Here is a 22834-nt window from a genome sequence, read left to right as displayed (position 1 = left end):
AACCCAACTGTGTCACTGTATCAGGATCGATGGATCCATTAAACACATCCATGGAACCTTTCAGTCCTCAAAAGGTTCTTTAAAAACATTCTATAGAATTGTTTTCAAATGTACAAAAAAAGAAGGTTATTTAAAAGGATTAGTTTACTTCAAAATGAAAATGTCCTGGTCATTTGCTCACCCCCATCTCATCTAAGATGTTCATGTCTTTCTTTCTTTAGTCAGAAAGAAAAAAACCCTAGAATGTTTTCCTCAAAAAACACATTCTATTTTCCACTGAAAAAAAAAAAAAAAAAACACCTCGGATGAGACGGGGGTGAGTAAATTATCAGGAAATGATCAGGAACTATGATAATGACGTTTGCAGTTCACTGAAAGGTTATTTGAGGAACCAAAACTGCTTCTTCAATGATATGAAAAACCTCTTTTGGTGCTTTATTTTTAAGACACGCAAACACAAGGCATGTTTATTCTCATTACAGTGCCGATCCACTAGAACTATAGAGATGACCACTGTCAAGTGGGACGTTATAACATCATATAACAGACGTTATATCTGTTATTTAAAGAAAACGACAACTGCGAAGCTAAAGCATTTCTGAAATGTGTAAAAGAGTCATTCTCACGTCTGTCCTGGGGTTCGACGGTTTCAGTCACTCGATTGTTCTCTGTCCGTTTAGCCTTTGATCTCCAAAAGATTGCTTTTAATGCATATCAATAGCTCAAACTAACCAATTCGGAGTATTTGTCATATTCAGAAAAGGCAGAAAGTCTTTGGTTATAATGCTGTTTATTATATCAAAGAAGAGTGTATGAAAAACTATACATTACCATTCAAAAGTTTGGGATCAACAATGCTTTTTAAAGACATATTCAAATCCTTCTGATCACAGTCTTTGGCTCGGGCGTTTAAGAATGATCAAACCAACATTTGAGATGCTGCGATGTGATTGGTCCGCTGGCTAGTCTAGTTATCCGTTGTAGTTAATGTGCATAAAAAAGCTGGACAGAAACACCTCTGCAGTAATGATGATGAAAATTCAGGAATAAATTACTAACAATATATTACAATGCTAAAAAAAGTAATCTTTCCACAGCATTAACGGCATTGATGTTTTGCAACACTTTCACAAAAGAAAACCTTTTAAAAGATAATTGCGACACAATTGTGAGTTAACATCTTTCACTTCAGATTTTTTCAAAAAAATTGTAAAATATAAACTCATAATTAGAGAGAGATATAGCGTTGGAATTACAAATCATAAAGTCCAATTATGAGACTTTATGATAAAAAAAGTAGATCAACTTTTTGATAGTTTAGGATACTTTATAATACTTTGTGATAAAAAAAAAAAAAAAAAAAAAAAAAAAAAATTATATATATATATTACACTCTAAAAAATGCTGGGTTAAAAACAATCCAAGTTGGGTTGAAAATGCACCGACCCAACAATTGAGTTGTTTTAACCCAGTGGTTGAGTTGTTTTAACCCAGTGGTTGAGTTGTTTTAACCCAATGGTTGAGTTGTTTTAACCCAGTGGTTGAGTTGTTTTAACCCAGTGGTTGGGTTGTTTTAACCCAGTGGTTGGGTTAAATGTTGCTTAAGACAACCCAATTGCTGGGTAAGAACAACTCAACCATTGGGTTAAAACAACCCAATTGTTGGGTCGGTGCATTTTCAACCCAACTTGGGTTGTTTTTAACCCAGCATTTTTTAGTGTGTATATAAAAAAAAAAAAAAAAAAAAAAAAAAAAAAAAAAAAAAAAAAAAAATATATATATATTTTTTTTTTTTATTTGGAGGAGGAGGAGGATCTTTTCTGTCTTATGATAAAGTGCATGCAACAAAATATTCTGGAGGCCATGAAACTTGTGAAAATTATCCAAAATGCTGACAGTGAAAGAGAAAAGTATTTCACAGTATTACAGTTTTTTACCGTATTCTTACTCAAATAAATGCAGCACGAGAGTCTCTTTCAAAAACGTAATATTGTGGCACACTGTGAACTCTTCTCTTTACAAATTCAATTCTCCTTCATATAAAAAAAGTGTTTCAACATGAAATATTCTTTACAGTACATTTAATGCAAGGCTTGTGAACTGGCGCATATACTAGAGGAGGGTTCACCAGATCGACACAGGAAGCGTTTGTTTGTCACTCACAGGACTTCCTGGTAGGGGGAGGAAGTGCTGGCGCTGACTGCAGGATGACGCTGATAGTTGATTTTGTCATACAGGGTTTGAGGCTGCAGAGGGAGTAAGAGCGAGACACTACATCAGATGCCAAAGAAATGCTCTGCAACGTCTCTAAACGTGCAGCAAAGCTTCGTGACCACCATATATTCGCTCTTGCCACTGTGGTATGTACATGGTGCACGCTATGCTACTTTAAAGAACATGAAACGGTGTTATTATAAACCTCTCTTATGAGCAAACAAGGAAGCAATATTAGATCCTGATGCAAGTACTCACCAAGTTTTTTGTGACTTTCATGTCGTCCACCGTTTCATAAATGGACATTCCGTTTGCAACACTCTCTGATCGTTTCTGTAATGCAGATTAAATCTGGTTAGCTGCAAAAAGTATATCTCCACTTTAATGTTCATATGCATCTAAAACAGATATGTGTACAAGACGAGCGGTCATTTAAAATCATCTTGCACACCCACAGGAGGATCTCTGATCTTCAGAAGTGAGCTGCTCACCTTTGCGACGGCATCCGGGTTCACGTCTTCATAGACTGTGATGCCATCTTCACTCTCTCCCCCTGCTAGTGTGTGAAAACAGCCGTGAGATCAGGAATAAAAGCGCCATCGATAAAAAAAATAAATAGCTGCGGTTATTGATTCTAAAAGATTGAGCCAAGTTCAAAGATATTGAAAATGACACACACACACACACACACACGCACACACACACACACACACACACACACACACACACACGCACACACACACACACACACACACACACACACACACACACACACACACACACACACCCACACACACACACACACACACACACACACACACACACACACACACACGTTGGTCTATGTGGTTTACAGGGACTCTCCATAGGCGTAATGGTTTTTATACTGTACAAACCGTATTTTCTATCCCCTTACACTGCCCCTAAACCTACCCATCACAGGAAACATTCTGCATTTTTACTTTCTCAAAAAAACATCATTTAGTATGTTTTCGAGGCCATTTGAATTATGAGGACATTTGACATGTCCTCATAAACCACATTTATAGTGTAATACCAGTGTAATACCCATGTAGTTATACAAATTTGTGTCCTCATAAACCACATAAACAGGCTCACACACACACACACACACACACACACACACACACACACACACGTCGTGTTTCCATGTTTTATGGGGACATTCCATAGGCGTAATGGTTTTTATAAACTGTATATTTGATCCCCCTAAACCTACCCATCACAGGAAACATTCTGCATTTTTACACTCTAAAAAATGCAGGGTTAAAAACAACCCAAGTTGGGTTGAAAATGCACCGACCCAACAATTGAGTTGTTTTAACCCAATGGTTGAGTTGTTTTAACCCAGTGGTTGAGTTGTTCTAACCCAATGGTTGAGTTGTTCTAACCCAGTGGTTGAGTTGTTCTAACCCAATGGTTGAGTTGTTCTAACCCAATGGTTGAGTTGTTTTAACCCAGTGGTTGAGTTGTTCTAACCCAGTGGTTGAGTTGTTCTAACCCAATGGTTGAGTTGTTCTAACCCAGTGGTTGAGTTGTTCTAACCCAGTGGTTGAGTTGTTCTAACCCAATGGTTGAGTTGTTTTAACCCAGTGGTTGAGTTGTTTTAACCCAGTGGTTGAGTTGTTTTAACCCAGTGGTTGAGTTGTTTTAACCCAGTGGTTGGGTTAAATGTTGCTTAAGACAACCCAATTGCTGGGTAAGAACAACTCAACCATTGGGTTAAAACAACCCAATTGTTGGGTCGGTGCATTTTCAACCCAACTTGGGTTGTTTTTAACCCAGCATTTTTTAGAGTGTACATTTTCAAAAAACATCACTTAGTATGATTTATAAGATGTTTTCCTAATGGGGACCAAAAAATGTCCTCACAAGAACGAGGATTTTGGATATTGCCATCTTTGTGGGGACATTTTGTCCCCATAACGTAGGGATTACCAGGACACACACACACACACACACACACACACACACACACACACACACACACACACACACACACACACACACACACACACACACACACAATAATATATTGCATTAATTGTTATACATAAGGAATTACCAATTTTTGTATAATGAACAATAAATATTTTCTATGCTACAGTAATGTGTATTCACGTGAGTTACTTTCATTCAGTCGAGTAATGTATTTGAGCTGCGTTTACAAGGAAAGTTGTGTTGGTATTACTTAAAGGGGTGGCGTCATGCGATTTGTCTTTTTTAACTTTAGTTAGTGTGTAATGTTAGCCTGACCAGCCAGACCCACATCGAGATGTTTGGTCTGGAAACTCACCACTGACAGCTCAATCTGAGGGGCGGATAAACGGTTGTCTTTCAAACTCCCTCTGCACGCGATAGGATAGCGCTACACCAACCAGAGCAACGAAGGTGAAACAGAGCTCGCTGACTGATTAAACATTCGCCGTATCCGGTCGGCTAAACTCTGAACACATCTTCCCTTTTTAAGAATGACTTCAGTGCCGTTCTTTGTTCTTTTCTCAGAGAAAAGCTTAACTCCAAGTCTTCCAGAGTCGCGGTAGAAGCTGATTCGAAAGACCGCCGTTCACCAGTTTCTGTGTTTACTAGAAGCATGCAAACGCAACTCGGCCGTCGTCATTATGGCCCCGCCCACCGACTCTATACACGATGTGATTGGCCTGGCAAGAGTTAGGCGAATTCAGCTCAGAAGGGTATTGAGAGTTCCTAGACGACACTCGGGGGCAGATTAAATTTGCTGCCGCTAGGGTGCGTCTATTTTTCTAGGCTAGTGTAATGTTGCTGCTTGAGCATAAACAGTATCTGCAAAGTTACAGCGCTGAAAGTTCAATGCAAACGGAGATATTGTCTTTTAAAGTTACGGCAGTTTATTGCCTACAAAAATGGCCGGTTTGGACTACAACGAGCTTCTTCCTGGGTTGGTGACATCATAAACCCTCGCTAGTCTCCGCAGATGTGACTTCTGCCCGTAATGGGAAGGGGCGTGGCCTTAACCTGTGCTTGGCACTTCAGCCAATAAAAATACAGGAAACTACATTTGGCCATCTGACCAATCTAAGACCATTTTAGGTCGGTAGTATCTGCGATACATATTTTCCATCAACTGTCAACCTATGATGGAGAAATACTATTAAGTAAATTGGCAATGTGCGGTATCGCACAGACCAAAATAAAAACAGACATTCCCACATGGAACGCACATTTCAAAGTAGAATAACTGGATGTAGCATTGGTTTTCATAAAAACGAGTATGTGAACTTATCATGTTTCCTTAATATCTGCAAACATATTATGGTATGTTTTTGCTTTAGTAGAGTCAAAAACTTACATACAACAGCTTTAAGGGGGACCTATTATGCAAAAACTTGTATATTGTGTTTGAACATAAATGTGTGTCGGCAGTGTGTTAAACAACTACCATGTGTGCTGTGAAGTCATGTTAAGGCCACGCCCATGATTGCTGACAGACTCCACCCTATTCGATAGACCACGCCCACAGTGAGCCGTACACAGTCTGCCATGTTGATCTCCTCGCCAGAGCCTTAACAGCAGCATTCAAGTTAGAAGAGTATTGTTTTTTTAAGTTTTTCTTTTGTTGTTTTATTCATATTAAAGGATTAGTTCACTTTTTAATAAACTTTTGCTGATAATTTCCTCATCCCCATCTTATACAAGATGTCTTTCTTTCTTCACTCGAAAAGAAATGGTTTTAATGAAAACATTCCAGGATTTATATATAATATAATATAATATAATATAATATAATATAATATAATATAATATAATATAATATAATATACATCACTTTTAATAATACAAATCTAATACACACATGCCATTTCTTTACAGTCACTGACATAACCGACTGTGTTTATGTGAACTGTGTGTGTATTTGACCGTTTAAGCGCGATAAGATAAGAACTTAGTTTAATACTCATATGAGGCTCTGTCTGGCATCCAGCTTTCTGTGTGTGTGCTTCAGGTGTGAGCGCTCAGAAAACCATATATCGGAGGTTAAGACTGATATGGTTGTAAAACACATGCAGATAAGAAACTTGCATGAAGATAAAGAACTGTAGTGTCATGTGAACGTGACTGCGATAGAAATGATAATCAAAACCAAGCTCACTTAAAGATACATGCACGCAAAACAGCATGTTTTTCTTTCCGCTCAAAAATGGGCATTTATAACATGCTATCATAAATGATCTGTGGGGTATTTTGAGCTGAAACTCCACAGACACATTATGGGGACACATGGGACTTATAAAAACAAGTGTAATTGGTGAAGCACAAATTAGTTGAATTCAAAATACTTAATATTCTGATGCACATAGTTACCTCAATTATTTTTGAGTTAAACAAAGGCAGTGATTGGTTTAAGTGTCAACTCATTTGTGTTTGAACAATTAGACTTTACATGTTTTCAACAATAAGTAATACCAACACAACTTTCTTTGTAAACGCAGCTCAAATACTTTGTCTAGCAGAATCATAACTCAATTGAGTAAAAGTAACTCACAGTAGTGTAACAGTAAATATTAGGGGTGTAACGATTTGTTTTAACAACGATTCGATTCGACTGAAATAAAACTGTCACACTGATTTAAATTTTTGGCTAAAAAGTTACTGAATCGATTTCAAGTCACTGAATCGTTTCCGATCGCATCGTTCTGAATGAACCGATATCGTCCTTAAATCGTATCGACAATCTCAAATCGTGATACAAATCGAATCGTTGTTAAATGAATCGTTACACTCCTGGTAAATATATTGTCACATTTTTTTCATATATTTAAACTATTTAATACATTGATCATAAATATGTGGAAATATATCTTCCTTCAGTATGGGTAAAAGCCCTTTAGCTTAGTAAAACCACGGTTTCTTTGGGCTTTTTGCTTTAATAACTTTGGTTGTGTGTGTGTGTCTTCATGTTCACACTTGTTCAACACACCTGTACGACTTCTCCGCCAGCAGCAGACAGCAGCGCTTCCACCGATTATGACGACAGCGACGACACTGGCGCCTATTACGATCAGCAAATACTGTGAAAGTCCTGCATCACATGAAACAAATGATTGTTTGTTAAATCAATTCCAACTAAATAAAATATAGGTTATTCCAAAAACGGATGTAATTATTCTTCCAATAATGAGCCCAGGTTTAGAAATAACTGTTACATTGTAATTTTGATAACTGAGCTCATTATTGGAAAGTCTGGGACATTTTACGCTGTGTTTTTTTGACATTTACATAACACCCGTTTTTGTTTTTTTATTAAACGTTACGTTTGTCATTTGCAGATTCCTGCTTCCTCCTTCCCTGAACTTTAACTTTGTTACAGTAAAAAATAGCTTTCAAATACACAGTAAAATCTAACTGTTATATGTACTCAAAACAAATAAGTTCATTGCACTTAAATATTACAGAGAGTTATGTGGACATAATGACTGAAACATAACTCAAACTGAATGAGTTATAGAACATTTCTAGTTTTCAGCATGATAATTGGTTAATAAAAATTGGAAAATTGGTTAATGTATAATTAAATTATTAATTATATGATGTTTGAGTATTATTCATGAACACCTGCTCTTAACAACCGAATCACTAAAGGAAAGCGAAACACAAGAAGTATTCTCAGCTTTAGATGCAATCAACTGAAGATAAAATAAGAAATTAAATCTCTGAAGATCTCCTCTGAGAATTAAACCCCTCCACAAACAGCTTTACCAGCTTCACGCTTTACTGACCAAACGTTTGACTTTATTTCTCTCAGACGGCTACAGAGCTCTTATTGAGAACTAACAGAGGTTTAAATTGTGATATTTTATTAAAAATGTGTGGTCACCATTATGGAGATCAGTATTTCTTTTAGTAGAGCAGTTTGACTTTTTTTATGTGAGTTTGTGGTCTTTTTAACAGTGTTTAACAAAACACTTAATTTGTTGCAAAGAAAACCAGAAACAAAAACGATCAGGTGTTATAGTTTTCAAAATAACGTAGAATAATTCAGTAATATTATCACTGACCAAAAGTGATTCATTGTTATTTAATAGATTATTACTACTCTAAAATTAGCTAAACGTTATAATATTTTTGTTTTGTCTTGTTAGCTGGGTCCTGCAGTTATTTTGCTGTTATTACTATAGATCTTCAAAGTAATCAATATAGAATTTAATATTTTAATAAAAAACTGTACACACTTGTCTCCGCAGGTTTCCCGCTGCACTCTACAGTCTTGACGGTGTGATTGGTGCTGATGGTGTTGTTAACTGTGCAGGTGAGTGTAGCTCTGTCTGATAGATTGACGCTGATACTCAGGTTGGGTCCAGTCGTGACCGAATCACCACTCCAGCTGTAGGAGAGATTCGGATCGCCGGACGCCTGACACCGAAGATGAAACATGCAGACGTTTTTGGACAAAATCCAGTCTGGATGATTGTACTCAATCTGTACATCTCTGATGAGATCTGTAGGAGAAACAAATATGCAAATGTTAAAGGGATAGTTCACCCTATAATGAAATTTCTGCCATTAATTACTCTCCCTCATGTCGTTCCAGACCTGTAAGACTTTCGTTCGTCTTCAGAACACACATATTACACAAGATATTTTTGATGAAATAAGAGAGCTCTCTGACCCCATAGAATGCAATGTAATTACCACTTTCAAAGCCCAGAAAGGTAGTAAAAACAAAGTTAAAATCGTCCATTTTACTCCATTGGTAACAATTTCTTCTTTTTGGTGTCAGTCTCTGATGTTTGCTCAGTTTATTTAAATAAAATGAGTTGAAACAACACAAATCTTTAGTTTTTTACTTAATTGTCATTTTACTCAATTTAATTACGTTCAATGAAGTAAATTTTGTAAAATGTTAAGTTAAACTAAACAATTTGTGTTGGGGCTACATGAATCATTTATATTGAGTTGACTGGGCAGTGTATTTCTAGTTCCCAGCATGCTTTGCATAGGGATGGATCAGGAGAGTAAATGTTGAAATGAAGTGCTGTTTAATGGGTTTTTTAGTAAAGGGAAAGACCTGTTAACGTTTGATGTTATATTTGTGTTATGTTGTGTCGATTTTTGAGGTTACCATTATCTTGAAGTGTAGACCTTGTGGTTAGGCTGTTCTCAAAAAGCTGTGACTGTGCTAATGCCAGTGATGAGAAATGCTTAACTTGATCAATGCTTGCAAGTTACAATTAGAAAGTGATCAAGTATTGTTGACTAATAGTTTTTATAGAAATAAAGAAAATAAATTCACACAGTTTCCACAGACTAAATATGGTCATCAGTTCTACACCTCTTTATCTAGTTGGAATGACATGATTTTTTAGTCGTTTTGACTAAATGAGTTTAAATTCATATGACAAGATTAAAACAAATAATTTCAAACCAATTAGATTTTATTGGAAAAGAATAATTACATTTTGTGGAAAAGTTTTGCTCAATTTAATCATAGATCATAAAGTCTGACCAATCAGATTTTTTTTCAAATTAAAGAGGTTGGTGAGGATAAAGTTCATAAAATTATTAGTTAATTAAATAAATCTAAGGCAAAGGATATATATGGGTTGGACACTGATTTTATTCAAACTTACTGCTCTGCCTTGATTAAACCAATAACCCCTCTTATAAACCTTTCCATCAGAGTAGGTAAATTCCCACAAAGTTGGAAACAAGCCATCATTACACCGATTTTCAAAGCGGGCGTAAGGAATCAAGCAAGCAATTATAGGCCAATCTCAATTCTGCCGGCTTTATCCAAAATTATAGAGAAAATTATAATAGAACAGTTAATAGAACATCTTGAAGGTAATAAACGTATCAATTCTAAGCAGTTTGGGTTTAGAGTAGGGTATTCTACAGAAATGGCTAATTGCTACCTTACCGAGAACATTAAGAGTAAGCTGGACAAGGGTAATGTTGAGGGAGCTGTGTTTATTGACCTAAAAAAGGCCTTTGACACTGTGAATCACAGCATACTGTTGAATAAACTTGCCAGCTTCAACTTATCTGAACATGCTATTGGTTGGTTTGCATCATATGTGGACAATAGGCAGCAACGGGTTAAACTAAACGACGAACTCTCAACATCATTACTATCAAAATGGGTATTCCACAGGGCTCCGTTTTGGGGCCTCTGCTCTTTAGTCTATAAATGATTTACCTACGTGCTGTCGGTCAGCCAACTGTCAAATGTGTGCTGACGATACAGTCATTTATGCATCAGCTAGGACACCGACTAAAGAACCAGAAATTAGACATTAGGAAATGTAGGGTATTTCTCAATGGCTTAAAAACAATCATCTGACGCTTAACGTCAAAAAGACTTCTCAATTAGAGGAAAAGCTAAATGTATTATTAAAATAGATCAAGAAGCCATAGAGGAAGTTGAGGAATTACATTTTTAGGTATTACTTTGGACTCCCTACTCAAATTCATTGCACATATTAATAAACTATGTAAGACTGTCCGGACAAATCTAAACTGTTTTAGAATGATTAGGAAACATTTACCTGTCAAAGCAGCTTTACTGTTTTGATACTCTCTCATTTATCATATGGTGTTACTGTATGGGGCCAAGCTTCCCAGACAAAAGTCAAAACCAGCTGGATCTCACGAAAAATGCGAATAAATAGTACGAGTGTGCATTGTCGTGGAATGTATACGCCAAAACTCATTTTGGCGTGCATATGATACACTGTTTTTTGCGTGCATATGATACGCATGATGATGGCGTATTATACATACGAACTTTTAATTTTTAAATGTATAAATGATCTAGCTCCGACCGTACTCTGTCCTTTTGTGACAAAAATAAACACAAGGAAAGCTGCCACTAGGAGAGTAGTGGGTGGCAAACGCATAGCAGAGGGGCGCAAAACCACGTTTGGCCAGTCAAGTTTCTCAGTGATAGGGACCCTGACGTTTTTGGAATGATTTACCAACAGAAATAAAAACAGAAACGGACCTGAAAACATTTAATAAAAAGGTGAAATTCTGGCTGAAGGAAAATCAAATATGTGGACATTGAGCTATCTTAGTTCTAATGGATTGTCTGTGTTGGATATGAAGTGTTGTCTTGTGTAAAGTGGTTGTGTAAATGAATTGGGTGTATGTTTTTAGAAAGGCCTGACCAGGGACTGGGGTTGCAAATTAGCCTATTGGCTAGAAACCTTTTATGCAACACATCTGCACATTTTTTGTTATGGCTCGTCTATGATAATTATGTATGTTAAAATGTACACTGCATTGTCCCTGACAAATAATAAATAAAAAAATTACGTTTGTTCAACAGTTTATTTTTTTTAGTGCATATGGCGTATTATTCACACAGATCTGCATATGAATCCGCCTCATCCTGCTTTTGTTCTACCCAGCATTACAGTGTCTGAGTGTCTTTTTTTACTCTCAATGTGGTCATAGAGTGCATCACAATTACTCAAGTGTTACTCTGGAGGAACTACTAGTGACCTTATTATTTGAAAGTGGGAAATATGTATTTCACTTTAAAGCGGTAGTTCCATGTTTTTTTTCTAGGCTTGATTGTGTTTATGGGGCGCAGTATAACATGTCTTAATACTTCTAAAAACGGCTCGTTTGCTTCCTGCTTCTCTGAAGCCCATACCCTCTGAAAAAAGCAATGGTCTTAGATTGGTCAGATGGCCAAATGTAGTTTCCTGTATTTTTATTGGCTGAAGTGCCAAGCACAGGTTAAGGCCACGCCCCTTCCCATTACGGGCAGAAGTCACATCTGCGGAGACTATCGAGGGTTTATGATGTCACCAACCCAGGAAGAAGCTCGTTGTAGTCCAAACCGGCCATTTTTGTAGTCAATAAACTGCCGTAACTTTAAAAGACAATATCTCCGTTTGCATTGAACTTTCAGCGCTGTAACTTTGCAGATACTGTTTATGCTCAAGCAGCGACATTACACGCTAACTACAGTTAACAAAGTCAAATCGCATGACACCACCCCTTTAAAATAATTGTCCAGATCACTAGTAGTTCTTGAAGATTGTCTTTCTTTTTACTCTGAATAAAGTCATAAAATGCATCACTAATTAGTATCTACACACCAAGTGTAAAAAGCAACTAAATTCTATTTACACTTACTGAAAATAGTGATATATTATTTTTACACCATGTAAAGGAAGCATGGTGCACCTCAGTATTGTTGTTCATTAACAGGATCCAATAATAATATAGAGTGTAAATTATTATTTAGTGTAAATTATTATTATTATTATTTAATAAAATGATTAAATGGATGTTGCCTTAATGGGACAATAAAAGCCCTCCCTACACGGACCCCTAAACCTACCCAATAAATGATTTTATTATTATTAAATATTTCATTAGGCTCTTTATCTTCACATAAGTGATTTTCTGATGTGATATAAGATGGGACAAGGGAGAAGAGCGAGCTCAACAAAAGGTGGATTCAAAAACCCTTTCCCATAAGCCTTAGACCACGCCACGAAAGATTTTGAAATATGTCTGTCATTTTTTTTATTTTGTGTGGCCCAACCAGACATTGTTTGGCGGTGCTCCATTAAAGGACAACTCCGGTGAGAATTGACCCTAGGGGTAATTAACAGATGGTTAGCGAGTAGATCGTTCTCTGGGATGCTTTTTCTTGAAAATCGAATGTAAAGAGTTTTATCTCTAAACACAGATTAGCGTATAACGCTTGTCTATGGGGCACATGGTAGTGAAATTAAACCGCTAGTTAATACCACTAACAAGGCTCAAAATAGCCTCACGCTAACACGGTAGCACTGTGTTTATAAAGTATCTTCTTATTAAACAGTTTGTACACTTATAAAGTTCTCAATGCTTCGGTTGGCATGTGGAGACCCTGATTATGCGGCCGTGTTAGTGTGAGGCTACATCTCAGACACACAATAATGTTCTTTATACTTTGTCAGTTATTAATAAGGCTACCCTCATTCAGTAATTATTGATTATATAACAAGGGCATCTCCTAAATTTGTTAATGATTAGTTCAGCTTGTTTCTATATTAGTTAATAGTAGTAACTTTGTATTGAGTGTTGATGTAGTATTAGTCCAGCATTACTTCCTAGCCAACTGATTAATGTCAGAACGGTCGGATAATTTTTTTTTTTTTTTATCTGATAAGAAAACATGCACATAAACTACGATGGAAACACATTTATCGCATAAATTCAAAAAAGACTTTTGACTTTGCGATGGGATAGTATAACTGGACTACCCAGTGGGCCGATCTTGTCACACAGCATCTGAAATGCCTGAGCATTGACGTCAAAAGGGGTTCAGTATAATAACCTTCCAGACACACCCTGCTCTCGAGCAGCAGCCTCTGTTTCATCTACCCGTTCTGAGACAAGTATTTTATTATACATAACATTTTTACATACAGTGTCTTCCATTTGTCTTACTGATATTTAGTGCCAGTTTATCAGGAAGTGATGATTTTCTCTTCAGCTCACCGGATGGAAACAGTGCTTTATTTGCAAATGTTTTCTGTGATATTCCAAATTTGCACGGGAGGGAGTTATATTCACAACTTTAAATGGAAACACAGCTATTTTACTCACTCTCATGTTGGTACAAAGTTAATTTATTCAGCTGAAAAACAAAGAAAAGATTTTTGAAGAATGTCAGTAACGAAACAGTTGACGGACCCATTGACTTCCATAGTATTATTTTACTTTCTCCATACTATGGACTAGGTCGGTGGGTCCATTTGGTTAACAACATTAAGCAACATTCTTCAAAATCTCTTCTTTGTGTTCAGCAGGAGAAAGTAACTCATAGGATCTGGAACAACTGGAGGATGTGGTTTTTGGGTGAAATATATCCCTTTAACCTTTAAGTTCTTGTGTGTATGTGTGTTTTAGAATTTGCCAGTTACATAAAAGCAGACACAGGATAAATATGAAGACATTAAACTCACCATGAACATGCAGCACAATAGTTTGGGTTGGAAGTTGATCAGGTTTTCTTTCCGTAACAATAGTGAAGGATCCAGAATCCTGGAGTGTCAGGTCTTCAATTGTTATACTAATATTGTCCTTATTCATCTTTAACCTTCCTTGAAATAATCGAGGATCCACCCGTTTGATCTGACCTTTGTTATACTCAGCCAATTCCTTCCCATTATATGTCCACATTACTTCAAGACCTTCTTTTGGATGATCAGCCTTTAAATCCAGCGAGTCTCCGACAGCTTTGTGCACATGAACATCTGGAACATAAGCACGTGACCCTACAATACACAACAATTACAAATTATTACAAAATCATGTCATGCTTTCAAATTCACATTAAATACCAGTTTAACAATACCAACAGAACCATTGAGAGAAGGAACAGAGACAGATGACAAATATTAAATGCACCATCAAAAGCCTCTTGAGTTTCCATCATATCAGACCATCTCACACTTCTCCCTAAATATGTTTTATTAACGTAGTTCTAGAGGAACTTTGGACCCAAAACGCTGCCGACGTGAGCCAACGTGAGCCGACTCAGCAGTCTGCTTTCATCGCCACTAGTTGGTCGGCGTCGGCTTGGTGTGTTCCTAGCTTAAGGATCCTCTACAGTCTTCAAAATCCATCCACCCCGTCTCCTTTCTCTCACCAGGTTACTATACCTAAACGGAGGGGGATACTCTGCATTCGGGCCAGATGACCAAGCTTAGAGCCCTCTTAGCACGCCAAATACGTTTACCAACTTAATCTATCCGACTCATTTGTAAGTTTGAACTTGTGAATTCATATTTATTGTCTTGAGAACAGTTTGACAAAACCATCAGAACCACAATGAGAAAAGGGAACAGAGACGGATGACAAATATTAAATGCACCATCAAAAGCCTCTTGAGCGGAGGTTTCCATCACCACAGACCATCTCACACTTCACTCTTACCATCTTGAGAACACTTCATCTTGAGCACAGTCAGACTGAAGAATAACTTTATTCACAGTCAGACTGAAGAATAACTTTATTCACAGTCAGACTGAAGAATAACTTTATTCATAGTCAGTCTGAAGAATAACTTTATTCCCTCCAGATATCTGAATGTTATGGCCTGTATGGTTTGTAAAGTATATTTGCACATTCGTTCCGGATCTGTGTCTGTAGTTTTCACCCCGTGACCATTCTCGATCAACAAAGGAAGTTTCACACCTCTTCCTCCACCCTCTCTGCACTCTTACTCTATTTCCATTGCATTCATTTACTTTCCACCACATTACCTCAACAGCCGCCTATTGTTTTATAAATGTTGCATGCTTGAAAATAACACATTGTTCCAATAGCACTGAATCACAAGTGAACTAAAAACCTGCGATAACATTAATGCTGGTTGCAACAGAATAACTGTCAGAGTATTCTCTAAAGATAAGGCTTGAGGTTTCCTGTGCTGAACTTTCCTCTTTTGACACTGATGAAACACGCATAAGACTAAAACACAACATGTATGATCATTTGCCTCAAAAATAAAACTAAAAAGCGTGAACTTAAATTATAATTATTTTTAAATATGCATTGCATAAATAAACATTTAATGGCTTTTATTTCATGTTGCTATGCCATACGGATTTACACACTTATAAACAAACACATATATAAATTTACATTTAAATACAGTATATTAATACAGAACCAAACGCAGTTTTTCCGATGCGTGTTAATTCCATTAAACATCAAATACAAATCAAGAAGTGTTAACTACCTGTTGAGACTTTAACTAATGTTTCTACTCACCCTGGAGAAGGAAAAGCAGGAGAACTGCTAAAATGGAGCAGCAGGACTCTTGAAAGACGTTCATCTCCAGACGTTTAGGCGACAGACTGAGGCATCTGAGGCTGAAGAGAGAAAACACTTCCTCACAGCGACCACTTCGAGTCACAGTTTGAGCACATTTGCCCACTGTCCTGTGGCTGATCTGACACACACACACACACAGCACAACAACAACACCACACAAGACCTCTAAGACGAGACACGTCCTGAAATAAGCGCTTGAGGTTTAGGGGCTTTCTGCTCTAATTCTCGTTGCAACTCCCACTAGGTATTCATAAACCAGCACTACAGGATATGGAGGTGAAGCATTCAGATGAGTGTTACTGCAAGTGAGCAAAACTACTGGCACATCATCAGGGAATGAAAGCGAAGTGAAATTACAGTCGAAATAAGGAAGTCAACTTAACAAACTCTCTATGTCAGAGGTGCTTATCGCCCCTATGTCTGTTGGTGTAAACAGAACTCGATTTCCTTGTGTCAGTGAAAGAATATTAGTTTGCATATGCCACATTAAGTTGGTGAACTACAACCTTAACCACACTTACATTGCTGACTCATATGCCAGAATAAAGCGATCTTATGCTCTTTTCTCACGTCTTTTGTAAATTAGAAGGTATACAAATAGTATTTGTACAAAGACATTTGTTGATTACACCCATAGCATCAGTTATTTCAGGCTGGGATGAGCATCGCAGTGCAGCTGAACAAAGGAACTGAAACTCACGTCAACATAGGTTTTAGTTCTAACGGAAAAGCATTACTCAGACGGTCAGCAGAAGAGCTGGGGTTTGCCAGGAAAAACGTGCTTACTGGAAACAGGTGTCAGCACAAACTCTGAAAAAATATTGCAACACAATGAGCAGTTAATTCTGATAAGTGTCCTCCCAGGCATATTCGTACATACAAAGGAATTATACTCAGAGAAAATGGCCACTGCGCCATCTTGTGATTTGATTATGTGCAACAACAACAACCACTGGTGGTCGGTGGGATACTAGTACACAAAAGGCACAGTAGCATATGTAAGATGTTTGTGATGAAATATCCACAGTGAGATATATTTAATGTCATTTTGTACTTATCGTATCACAAAAGTTCCCATGCATCCAGAGAAATTTTCATTTTAAATAATGGCTCGTCCCTTGTCATTGTCACCTTTCAAAGTAATATCCACACTATCCTTGGGGACCATTGCAACACACAACTGAGGAAGTGGTGGTTACAACACTTAAGATTTTTGTGCACACAGGCTTAAAAAGTACTGCTGTATCGTTAATGCTGTGGGCAACATTTTCTGCCAGAGAGGTCCTGAACATCTTGTTCAGATACACGGCATCATGGATTCGAGCAAATACCAACAGATAAAAAAAATCAAAACCTGACAGCCTGTGCTATAAATCTTACAATGGGCCATGTTTGGATCTTTCAACAGGACAGTGATCCAAAATAAACATCAATACAAAAATGTGTCACTGGGCATATATAATCGAAAGGATTACCAATGAATTTAAAATTTTACAACCATATTTGTTCATATTTAACAAGGGGGCAAACACTTTTTCACACCACCGTATAGAATGCTGCATTAAATATTTTGTAAAGGAAAAAAAATAACAATAATACACCAACTCCATAGGGAGCTCCAAGTGATCAAGGGCTTAGGCTGTTTCCAATTTCCAGTGGTGGGCACTCGGCAATGACACACAGGGTCTTTCCATATAAACTTTCCTCAATCATTTCTAATTATTAACCTTAGTATCCCCCTCAATGTCTAGGGTGGTTACAGAAGGCTCGGCTAACATTGTTTCCCTCTAATGTAAACCAAGAACCCTTTGACAGATATAGCATATACCAGACATACCAACAGCGATTTGGAAATGATTTTAACACTAATTTCATTACCCAGGCAACAATGGTATGTGTTGATAAACTTTAAGACTTACAGTGATAAAAATAGGTGACTTCCCCTTTTTCTTTTTCTGTTCTGCGCCAACTCAGTAAAAGAAACCAAAGAAGATTTGGCCAAGTGTAGACTCATCTGTGTACAGTGGTGTCATCAGGCAATTCTGAGATTTACAGGGAACTTGCATGATAACCCGATATAAAACACTCCTCTTCTATTGTGGAGCTCGTCAGGCCCATATGGGAAAGAAAAGAAATAAAGAAAAAGCTCAAATGAAAGTAACCGACATGGTCGAAAGAGGAAAGCAAAGATAGTGACAAAGTTTCTATGGACTCAGAAGTGCTGCTTGCTACACTGCTTCCGTGAATTGAATTGAGAAATCAACTTTCCCTTGAGCTTTTGATATATAAAAGATATATAAGAATATGTTGTAAGTTTCGGAGCTGAAAACTTCATCGATCATCAAAGAAAAGCTTTTATTGACACCAGGCCCAGAAAACGATAGATCTCAGAATATGCCTCACATTGACGTTATCGTGTGCTGAAACACTAGCCTGACAAGCTAGACCCACATCAAGATGTTTGGTCTGGAAACTCACCATTGACAGCTCAATCTGAGGGGCGGATAAACGGTTGTCTTTCAAACTCCCTCTGCACGCGATAGGATAGCGCTACAACCAACCAGAGCAACGAAGGTGAAGCAGAGCTCTTTGATAGATTAAACATTCACCGTATCCGGTCGGCTAAACTCCGAACACATCTTCGCTTTTTAAGAATGACTTCAGTGCCGTTCTTTGTTCTTTTCTCAGAGTAATGCTTAACTCCAAGTCTTCCAGAGTCAAAGCTGATTCGAAAGACCGGCGTTCGCCAGTTTCTGTGTTTACTAGAAGCATGAAAACGCAACTCGGCAGTCGTCATTATGGCCCCGCCCACCGACTCTATACACGATGTTATTGGCCTGGCAAGAGTCTGGGGAATACAGCTCAGAAGGGTATTGAGATTTGCTAGACGACACTTGCGGGCAAATTAAATTTGCTGCCGCTAGGGTGCGTCTAGATTTGACTCTAGGGTGCCTCTACAGAAGAACAGCAATGCCTGATTCTGTAGCCCTGCCCATTGGCTCGTGCCTGACATATGGGGCCTGTTGCACAAAGCTGGATTCAGTTGCTACCCAGGTAATTTTAAACCGTTGAACTTGATCTATACCAGGTTGGATTTATCTGGATTTGTTAACTTTAAACCTACTCTAAACCTCAAAGTTTGTTCAGCTAGCTTCATGCAAGAGGCAACTGTTGAGGGTATATTTTGGGGAACAAATGTCAACGGGAGTTTCTGATCTGTGCAACTGTATCAATTTGAACCAGAGTAGGACCCGGAACAAGATGACAGCTCCAACAAAGTTTGACAATTAAGGCTCAGAAAGGACGTTTCTGAATGGTTGGTTAACGTAAACTCACTTTGATCTATCTTTGTATGTTAGCGTGGTGAGATACGAATGCTATTTGTTTACTGATGTATACGTTAGTTCATTGACAGATTGATGTTACAGCTAATGCCAATAAAAACGTTTTATCGATAAATGTAGGTTTTTCCGTGATATGTAAAGTTATCTAGGCAGTGTAATAACTGTTACAACACAATTTTTTTTGACAGTAACAGACAAAAAAGTAAGCTTAGTATAGTTTTACCACGTTAACTTTATCCCCAGCGTACACAGTTTGTAATAACACAATAAACATAATGTGTTGTTCATTATAAACGTCGGATTATGAATTATATTGAGAACGTCATGAAACCATGCCGTAATGTAAGTTAAAGGAGTACTTCAGTGCTGGGAAGATGAATCTGTATTTAAATAGGGTCATTAATGTAGTAGAAATGTGAAATTATTTTTAAATTCTGTGCTTTCTAGACTGAGAAAAGACAGAAAATGTATTTTTGTCTCATGGGGATGAAAGACAACAATTCCCAGAATGCTTCGCTGCCCTACGAGGCCACTCCCACAGCCACCGCTACTAGATTACTGAATCACTGATCACTTTCCCACCGCGACCGCGATCATCTTCATAAAATCAGTTCAGTTAGAGAACAGACACTATAATTAAAAACTGAACGTGTGTGTTCAATATGGGATTTAGCCACTGAGGGAGTGTCAGTCACAGCCTAAAACGCTGCAGGAGTCACATTGACAGTCATGGATGAGCTTGTGATGAGAGCTGAGGTAAACGCAACGGCACTCGCGGCATAGATTCACAGCGCATGTTCAGTCCATGACGCATATATCGTCAATTTACGCCATCGGAGGAATTGTTGGCCAGAGGCTAAGATTCTTAGCAAAACCTACTTTATACTGACACTCAGTTATAAAGCAGTCTGGTGAGATATGATTCACGCAAACATAAAAGCATTGACCTTGATAGGGGTAATATTTCCTTCGAAAACAAAACTCAGCCACTGTTCAGATTTAGGAATATCAAAATGACTGATGTGTTCATTATTACACCCAAGAACAGAACACCACAATCGCTTAGACTCCATTCTGCTCCAGTGTATCAACAATGGCGGACTATAATGAGCTCACCTAGGGCGGGTTTGAGTTGAAACTGCTGTCAATTAATAGTCGTGGGAGGGGTGTGTGACATCACACAGTCGAAAGGCTTGATTGGAGACAGGAGAAAACATATAAGGAGATTAAAAAACAAAACTAAAAACACTGGATGGATTTTTATCATTATAGGATGGTTGTGTACAGGCACTGCCAACACACCTTATACAGTCAACTTGTAAAAGTGCATGTACCATTATATGACCTCTTTAACACAAGTAACTTCTACCAATAAGGCTGATTGTTATACGCTTACCTGTAATGTCAGAGAGCAGTGAAACCACCGCCCGATTTCTGTAGCTCTGTCCACCAACTCACAGCTGACATGCTGACGATAAATAACACAGGCCTATATGGAACTAAACCGAATCGATCTTTGAAGGCAACAGGTTAAAACATTTAAAATACCAGTTCATGACCTCTTTAAAATATTACAATGATTTGTGGCACAATGGCGCCCCCTCTCACGTGGCAAAAAAGAGGGGGTATGTCACAGGACAGTGTGCAAATCTGCACAAACTGACGCCCATTTCACACACACACTCCGTTTGCAGTGCGTATGATTACGATCAGTAAGTGCACGCAGATGCTGTCCGGCGATCTATTCCAGGAGCGTTGCGTCTGCAGCAGTACGCCGATCGTTTCCGTACCGATACTATTTTTTGCTGTGCTGCATTAAAGTGACAGAACATTGTTTGCATTAAAATAAACGTCCTGACGTGAATATCTAGTAATTTCACCACAGATGCATATCATTTAAAATATACTCTTGTTTCAAAGTCAACATATGGCTTTTTTCTCTGGTAAAGCAAGAAAACGACACCTTACCTGCCATTAAAGGTGGGGTAAGTGATATCTGGTAACAGTTGTTGATATTTCAAATCACCAAAACAAACACGCCCCTACCCCCAAAAGGGTCTCGCCACTATATTGATAGCTCCGCCTACACTTAGATTCTTCGGAATGAAAAGTGCATTATAAATAAAATCTATTATTATTATTATTATTATTATTATTATTATTATTATTATTATTATTATTATTATTATTATTACATACGTAACCCAGACAACGACTGTGGCAGAATCTGTGTAACTAATCCAGGTCGAATATTCAATGAAAATGTCCCCCCTTCATCACAAAAACACAAACAGTTCTCATGAACAACTCGATAGTACACAAGCACGACAGTCTAGCTAACAGAACATATTACAATTATGACAAGATTAGAGTTACAGCAATCACAAAAACACACACAAACCGTTCTCATGAACAACTTGATAACGTTAGCTCGATAGTCCAGCTGAGGACACATTACAATTATGACCAGATAAGGGTTATATAGATCATGAAAAGAGGAAACAAACATATATTAGGAGTATAGTATCTTACTTGTCGGAGACATTGTGTGAGCTGATGCTTGAAGCACACAGTGAGGAGATTTAGATGATCCATACGGTGTGGACATGAACGGGTCTTTATCATCGCTGAAGTGAGACACAATACGATCGCAAATGGACTAACAAGCGAACATGACACAAGCAATAGTAGACACGCCCCTTACCTGCTGATTGGCTAGAAATTTGTTATTCCACTCCGTCGGAATGATTGTCTTATTACCTGAGTGGCATTAATATCTCTGAGCAAACGCGCTCTTGAGGGGATTTTAAATGCAAGCTTTGGCACTGAAACACATTCATATTCTGATGTGTTATTATGGAAATATAATCCCCAGAACATCACCACCCTCAGAATGTGCTGTAATTCATTATTTCCTTAGAGAACGAGTGTGTTGACACGTCCAGTTGGGCCTATGACATATGTCGCTATACATACAGTCACCTGAGCGTGGCGCTGCTGGCATCATATTTCATAAATAACGAATCATTAATAACATATTTCATTAATAACGCATCAGAATATGCTGTAAGGCAGGATTTCGTTTGAGAAAGAATTGTATTGACCTACATATGCTCGGTTTTGATCATATTTGAAATAATAAATGAATCGATCTTTGGCTAATCTGTTACAAATTCTAATTAAGGAATATAATCCATATCACTAAATCTCAGCTGCAAACATTATATAATGTCATATTTCTATGTGCTTTAAATATGTAAGACGTTAAATGCCTCAAATGATAAATATGTACACTGGCACTTATAGCTTACAATATTTATTTGACAAGAACCTCTTACTCCATTCCCTGACTGTTAATTCTATATTATAGCCTATTCTGTTCCAAAGCCCATATGTACATACAAATTTGTCTATTTGTGTGTATTATG

The 22834-nt window shown here is 37.6% G+C and overlaps 1 protein-coding gene across 2 annotated transcripts; it reads right to left on the bottom strand.

The window, feature by feature from the left end:
• Positions 1-1804: 1804 nt before the first annotated feature.
• On the bottom strand, positions 1805-22275 carry LOC137087650 (SLAM family member 8-like). 2 transcript variants are annotated; one of them, XM_067452074.1, is made up of 8 exons: positions 22167-22275; positions 16000-16100; positions 14187-14498; positions 8445-8711; positions 7193-7294; positions 2706-2770; positions 2473-2547; positions 1805-2246 (listed from the first exon to the last, which is right to left on the bottom strand). In XM_067452074.1, the coding sequence occupies exons 1-8, from the start codon at positions 22244-22246 to the stop codon at positions 2160-2162; spliced, it is 1089 nt and encodes a 362-aa protein (XP_067308175.1). In that variant the 5' UTR covers positions 22247-22275; the 3' UTR covers positions 1805-2159. The 2 variants fall into 2 exon arrangements, with proteins under 2 accessions (XP_067308175.1, XP_067308176.1); XM_067452075.1 differs by having other exon boundaries at positions 2706-2767.
• Between the last annotated feature and the right edge of the window lie 559 nt (positions 22276-22834).

Source organism: Pseudorasbora parva, chromosome 1 (assembly GCF_024679245.1).
Source record: "Pseudorasbora parva isolate DD20220531a chromosome 1, ASM2467924v1, whole genome shotgun sequence".
Classification (NCBI taxonomy): domain Eukaryota; kingdom Metazoa; phylum Chordata; class Actinopteri; order Cypriniformes; family Gobionidae; genus Pseudorasbora; species Pseudorasbora parva.
Note: the sequence above shows the minus strand (reverse complement) of the source record. Positions and strands in the feature narration are given on the sequence as shown.